The sequence below is a fragment of the Oncorhynchus mykiss genome, chromosome 21, assembly GCF_013265735.2.
Source record: "Oncorhynchus mykiss isolate Arlee chromosome 21, USDA_OmykA_1.1, whole genome shotgun sequence".
Lineage (NCBI taxonomy): Eukaryota > Metazoa > Chordata > Actinopteri > Salmoniformes > Salmonidae > Oncorhynchus > Oncorhynchus mykiss.
The window spans coordinates 61149597-61157231 of NC_048585.1; the positions used below are offsets into that span (position 1 = coordinate 61149597).

At 44.9% G+C, this 7635-nt stretch overlaps 1 protein-coding gene across 1 annotated transcript in view; it reads right to left on the reverse strand.

The window, feature by feature from the left end:
* Positions 1 to 1855: 1855 nt before the first annotated feature.
* tkfc (triokinase/FMN cyclase) overlaps positions 1856 to 7635 on the reverse strand; it is a 29923-nt gene continuing 24143 nt past the window's right edge. The window contains exon 16 of the mRNA XM_036958336.1: positions 1856 to 2117. Coding sequence (XP_036814231.1) covers positions 1959 to 2117 — 159 coding nt within the window. The 3' untranslated portion in view covers positions 1856 to 1958. The remainder of the gene's footprint in view (positions 2118 to 7635) is intronic.

Below are 7635 nucleotides of genomic sequence, written 5' to 3' on the forward strand. Positions count from 1 at the left end.
TTAGGGACCTCGAAGGCAGTGCAACTCTCAGGTTAATTAGGGACCTCGAGGGCAGTGCAACTCTCTGGTTAATTAGGGACCTCGAAGGCAGTGCAACTCTCAGGTTAATTAGGGACCTCGAGGGCAGTGCAACTCTCTGGTTAATTAGGGACCTCGAGGGCAGTGCAACTCTCTGGTTAATTAGGGACCTCGAGGGCAGTGCAACTCTCTGGTTAATTAGGGACCTCGAAGGCAGTGCAACTCTCAGGTTAATTAGGGACCTCGAGGGCAGTGCAACTCTCTGGTTAATTAGGGACCTCGAGGGCAGTGCAACTCTCTGGTTAATTAGGGACCTCGAGGGCAGTGCAACTCTCTGGTTAATTAGGGACCTCGAGGGCAGTGCAACGAAGGAACTCTCTGCTGAACAGAAAAGAAGGCGGCCTTCATTCATACAATCCGGAATCAACCAAACACCCAAGCGGCCCAGGTTACCAAACGGCCCAGGTTACCCAGCGGCCCAGGGTACCAAACGGCCCAGGTTACCAAACGGCCCAGGGTACCAAGCGGCCCAGGGTACCAAGCGGCCCAGGTTACCAAACGGCCCAGGGTACCAAGCGGCCCAGGGTACCAAGCGGCCCAGGGTACCAAGCGGCCCAGGGTACCAAGCGGCCCAGGTTACCAAACGGCCCAGGGTACCAAGCGGCCCAGGGTACCAAGCGGCCCAGGGTACCAAGCGGCCCAGGGTACCAAACGGCCCAGGGTACCAAGCGGCCCAGGTTACCAAACGGCCCAGGGTACGATTATTTCAACCTGACTCAAATAATACAAGGTCCAACCAGAGTAACACAGTCACCCCCCCCGACTCAAATTGATCTGGTGTTTACTAACAGACCTGAACGAATAACTAAGTCCAGTAACTTACTAATATCTGACCACAATGTTACATTGGTGGTTAGAAAGAGCACTAAAAAGAGATTTAAGAACCGTATTAATGCTTTAATATAATAATGTATTAATTAATTTAAGGTGCAAAAAAAATAAAAATCCTGAAAAAGTGAGCAGAGTAACTACGGTGCAGCTATAAGTGAAATTCACGGGTCTGATCTGTTAAGCAATGAAGACTCAAAGAGTCTGGATACAGAACATTTGACAAAAGTGGATACCTCTTTTACTAGGAAATGTCAACGTAAACTGAGACGGGAAAACCTCTCTACCATGGCTCAACGAGGACCTCTGGAGGGCAGATGAGAGAACAGGACCTTTCCTTGAAACAAAAGCACTGCATTCTGATCAGAATGATAACAGACATATATACAGTGGGGCAAAAAAGTATTTAGTCAGCCACCAATTGTGAAAGTTCTCCCACTTAAAAAGATGAGAGAGGCCTGTAATTTTCATCCTAGGTACACTTCAACTATGACAGACAAAATGAGAAAAAAAAATCCAGAAAATCACATTGTAGGATTTTTAATTAATTAATTTGCAAATTATAGTGGAAAATAAGTATTTGGTCAATAACAAAAGTTACTCAATACTTTGTTATATACCCTTTGTTGGCGATGACAGAGGTCAAACGTTTTCTGTAAGTCTTCACAAGGTTTTCACACACTGTTGCTGGTATTTTGGCCCATTCCTCCATGCAGATCTCCTCTGGAGCATCGATGTTTTGGGGCTGTTGCTGGGCAACACTTTAGACTCACTAACAGCGTCGCTTGCCATTTCATTCCTCATTGCTATGATTCACTGGTTATAAGACTCCTCATTGCTATGATTCACTGGTTAAGACTCCATAGTTATCAGATTTACATTATGAAATCATCCATTGTCAGATTCATGATTCTACGTCATGGATAATATGATTTGACGGCACCATATCTTGCTTTTCACATTATCATATAATATCACATTTTCAAACAGATCACCATGTATAACAGCTGTAATGATGACAACAACAACAACATCCGTCCGTCCCTCCGTCATCACTTCTGTCCTCCCAGGGCTTCGAACACTGCTCTCAAGATGGCAGCTATTGCCACGGCACCAGGGTCAGGAAGGGTCACGTGTACTGTGGCGATGTAGCTTGCTCTCCCCGCCCTGGCTGTGAGGTCACGGGTAGACTCCGCCCCTAGTTCAGCTTTCTAGAGAGACAGACAGAGACAGAGAGAGAGAGAGAGAGAGAGAGAGAGAGAGACAGAGACAGAGAGAGATACAGAGAGAGAGAGAGAGAGAGACAGAGACAGAGACAGAGAGAGAGAGAGAGAGAGACAGAGAGACAGAGAGACAGAGAGAGACAGAGACAGAGACAGAGAGAGACAGAGACAGAGAGAGAGACAGAGACAGAGACAGAGAGAGACAGAGACAGAGACAGAGACAGAGAGAGACAGACAGAGAGAGACAGACAGGATATTAAACACCAACCCCGTCCTATTCAGTGATTGCTGATCTGAAAGAACTAAGGAAAAAAAATAAAGATTTACATCAGGGGGTAGATAACCCAGGGGGTAGATAACCCTGGTTCTGGAGGGCCACTGGCCCTCATATTTATCAATATCGTGTAGAAACTATTGTAAAATACTACTTATGAATGGAATTGAGTGTTCGTACACGTAGAAAAATTATGATTTATCAAACAATCCTACAAGCATCATACGCACACGAGTACGAGATAAATACCGATAGGAGATAAATACCGGTAGGAGATAAATACCGATAGGAGATAAATACCGGTAGGAGATAAATACCGATAGGAGATAAATACCGGTAGGAGATAAATACCGATAGGAGATAAATACCGATAGGAGATAAATACCGATAGGAGATAAATACCGATAGGAGATAAAATACCGATAGGAGATAAATACCGATAGGAGATAAAATACCGGTAGGAGATAAATACCGATTGTTCGGTCTCAGTGCTCGACCTTGGCTACTCGCAACACCCCTAACTAACGATATGGTCAAAATCCTTTAAATCCTGTGGGGAATATACACAACGTCATACCATGAAATAGCCTACAACCACTCTTCCTATGTTCAAACATAGTGGTGGCTGCATCATGTTATGGGTATGATTGTAATCACTCAGGGAGTTTTTTTTGGGGGGGGGATAAAAAATAAACGGAATGAACCTAAGCACAGCTAAAATCCTAGAGGACAATCTGGTTCAGTCTGCTTTCCACCAGAGACTTGTAATCATTAAAGACTGGGGAACTCATTCAGATTAAAAACTGAAATGGAATGTAACTCAGCACAGGTAGAATCCCAAAAGAAAACTAATAAAAATGACAATTACATCCATTTTAATCCCACTTTTAAACAACAAAATATGGAAAAAAAATCAAGGGGTGAGAATACTTTCTGAAGGCCCTGTAGACACAAAGAAAAGACCATTAGGACAATTCGTGTTGCTTTAGGCGGGCATATTACTGTACTGACCTAACCAATAGAAACCGTCCTGTGAGATAATACTGTACTGACCTAACCAATCAGTGGCCAACAGCCAGTCGGTTCATAATACTGTACTGACCTAACCAATCAGTGGCCAACAGCCAGTCGGTTCATAATACTGTACTGACCTAACCAATCAGTGGCCAACAGCCAGTCGGTTCATAATACTATACTGACCTAACCAATCAGTGACCAACAGCCAGTCGGTTCATATTACTGTACTGACCTAACCAATCAGTGGCCAACAGCCAGTCGGTTCATATTACTGTACTGACCTAACCAATCAGTGGCCAACAGCCAGTCGGTTCATAATACTGTACTGACCTAACCAATCAGTGGCCAACAGCCAGTCGGTTCATAATACTGTACTGACCTAACCAATCAGTGGCCAACAGCCAGTCGGTTCATAATACTGTACTGACCTAACCAATCAGTGGCCAACAGCCAGTCGGTTCATAATACTGTACTGACCTAACCAATCAGTGGCCAACAGCCAGTCGGTTCATAATACTATACTGACCTAACCAATCAGTGACCAACAGCCAGTCGGTTCATATTACTGTACTGACCTAACCAATCAGTGGCCAACAGCCAGTCGGTTCATATTACTGTACTGACCTAACCAATCAGTGGCCAACAGCCAGTCGGTTCATAATACTGTACTGACCTAACCAATCAGTGGCCAACAGCCAGTCGGTTCATATTACTGTACTGACCTAACCAATCAGTGGCCAACAGCCAATCGGTTCATAATACTGTACTGACCTAACCAATCAGTGGCCAACAGCCAGTCGGTTCATATTACTGTACTGACCTAACCAATCAGTGGCCAACAGCCAGTCGGTTCATAATACTGTACTGACCTAACCAATCAGTGGCCAACAGCCAGTCGGTTCATAATACTATACTGACCTAACCAATCAGTGACCAACAGCCAGTCGGTTCATATTACTGTACTGACCTAACCAATCAGTGGCCAACAGCCAGTCGGTTCATATTACTGTACTGACCTAACCAATCAGTGGCCAACAGCCAGTCGGTTCATAATACTGTACTGACCTAACCAATCAGTGGCCAACAGCCAGTCGGTTCATAATACTGTACTGACCTAACCAATCAGTGGCCAACAGCCAGTCGGTTCATAATACTGTACTGACCTAACCAATCAGTGGCCAACAGCCAGTCGGTTCATAATACTGTACTGACCTAACCAATCAGTGGCCAACAGCCAGTCGGTTCATAATACTATACTGACCTAACCAATCAGTGACCAACAGCCAGTCGGTTCATATTACTGTACTGACCTAACCAATCAGTGGCCAACAGCCAGTCGGTTCATATTACTGTACTGACCTAACCAATCAGTGGCCAACAGCCAGTCGGTTCATAATACTGTACTGACCTAACCAATCAGTGGCCAACAGCCAGTCGGTTCATATTACTGTACTGACCTAACCAATCAGTGGCCAACAGCCAATCGGTTCATAATACTGTACTGACCTAACCAATCAGTGGCCAACAGCCAATCGGTTCATATTACTGTACTGACCTAACCAATCAGTGGCCAACAGCCAATCGGTTCATATTACTGTACTGACCTAACCAATCAGTGGCCAACAGCCAATCAGTTCATATTACTGTACTGACCTAACCAATCAGTGGCCAACAGCCACTCGGTTCATTATACTGTACTGACCTAACCAATCAGTGGCCAACAGCCAATCGGTTCATATTACTGTACTGACCTAACCAATCAGTGGCCAACAGCCAATCGGTTCATATTACTGTACTGACCTAACCAATCAGTGGCCAACAGCCAGTCGGTTCATATTACTGTACTGACCTAACCAATCAGTGGCCAACAGCCAATCGGTTCATATTACTGTACTGACCTAACCAATCAGTGGCCAACAGCCAATCGGTTCATATTACTGTACTGACCTAACCAATCAGTGGCCAACAGCCAATCGGTTCATATTACTGTACTGACCTAACCAATCAGTGGCCAACAGCCAGTCGGTTCATATTACTGTACTGACCTAACCAATCAGTGGCCAACAGCCAATCGGTTCATATTACTGTACTGACCTAACCAATCAGTGGCCAACAGCCAATCGGTTCATATTACTGTACTGACCTAACCAATCAGTGGCCAACAGCCACTCGGTTCATATTACTGGTTTATTTGAGCAGTGGATATTCAACTACTGGGGGAGTTCTATTCATCTGAACCCTGGTTACACCGGTCTATGGCCTGTGACGTAACCGGGGAAACGCGGTGAGGGAGGAGCCCCGTTCCAAATGGAACAGTAATCTGCGCCATTCGAGTCATGTTGTCAACAAGGCAGCAATAGTGAATCGTCCGGAAACATACACCTCTTTTCCATTAAATAAATGTCCACATTTTTAAACCAGTTGTCATTGGGAAGGCATATAAAGCGTTTTTTTATTAAAAGCGATCACTTTCGCATGTGATAAAATCCTCCTAAATAGTCCAAATGCTTAATTACGTCACAATTTGTTTTGAGCCGACTTCGCTGTGGGCTTTTGCTCGGTGCACTTGGCTCACACCAGGAAGGCAGACTGGTTCCAAAACCAATGCAATACATTTTTAACCAAAACACACCTATCCCAAATCCCCTCAGTGGCAAATATGAGTCATATGAGGAAAATCAGTCAATTAAAATAAATTAGGCCCTAATCTATGGATTTTTACATGACTGGGAATACAAATATGCATCTGTTGGTCACAGATACCTTAATAACCAAATGGGTCTCAGGATCTCATCACAGGATTTCTGTGCATTCAAATTGCCATTGATAAAATGCAATTGTGTTTGTAGCTTATGCCTGCCCCATACCATAATCCCACCGACACCATGGGCCACTGTCCACAACATTGACATCAGCAAACCACTTGCCCACACAATGCCGTACACGTGGCCTGTGGTTGGACGTAGTGCCAAATTCTCTAAAAATGACAGAGGTGGTATATGGTCAAGAAATGAACATTCAATTCTCTGGAAACAGCTCTGGTGGACATTCCTGCAGTCAGCATGCCAATCGCACGCACCCTCAAAACTTGAGACATCTGTGACATTGTGATGTGTGACCGAACTGCACATTTTGGAGCGGCCTTTTATTGTCCCCCAGCACAAGGTGCACCTGTGTAATGATCATGCTGTTTAATCATCTTCTTGATATGCCACACCTGTCAGGTGGATGGATTATCGTGGTGAAGGAGAAATGCTCACTAACAGGGATGTAAACAAAGTTGTGAACAACATTAAAGAGAAATGTGCTTTTTGTGCATCTGAAACATTTCTGGGATGTTTTATTTCAGCTCATGAAACATGGGACCAACACTTTACATGTTGCGTTTATATTTTTTGTTCAGTGAAGAATAAATAAATAGTTTTGGGGATGGTGCTTTTATGGCGATGTGGGGGCTGTCTACTGCTCTGTTGGTATTTGGGAACCCATTGATGACATCACGGCAAAGAAAGCCCTCTTGACTTCAACCGGTTGTGCGAAACTACTTGTTACGGTTCGTTTAGCTGATGATTGCAGCCCGAAACATTGGCTCGTCGAGGGGCCGTGAGATGCCGATCGGCAAGCTCATGCTAAAAAGTGCCCGTTGCCAAAAACGCAGGATGTGTTCCGGGAATAGCGTTTGCCCTTTTAACGTCTTAAATCTTTACCTTGGAAAACGATATTTGATGAGCCAATCTGTACTTTCTGTTAAAAAAAAAGACGCACCTGTCTCTAAAAACACACTCTGCTAAATGCAGTGTTTCAAATCTTCCAACAGAGCAGGTCAGCCATCTTGGATTTACTATCATCTCAGTATTTTATAGTCTTACACAATGGTTTACCTTTCACACATAATTTAACAATTTACTTTGTCGTTGTTTTGTAATTTTACCCACTTTACCCAGCAAAGCCGTACTGCTGTGTGCTTGACCCGGAAGCCAGCCGCAACAAAGTGTCGGAGGAAACACATTCTAGCTGGTGACGAGGTCAGCTTGCAGGCGCCCGGCCCGCCACAAGGAGTCGCTAGAGCGCGATGGGACAAGGAAATCCCGGCCGGCCAAACCCTCCCATAACACGGACGACGCTGGGCCAAACCCTCCCCTAACCCGGACGAAGCTGGGCCAAACCCTCCCCTAACACGGACGACGCTGGGCCAAACCCTCCCTTAACACGGAC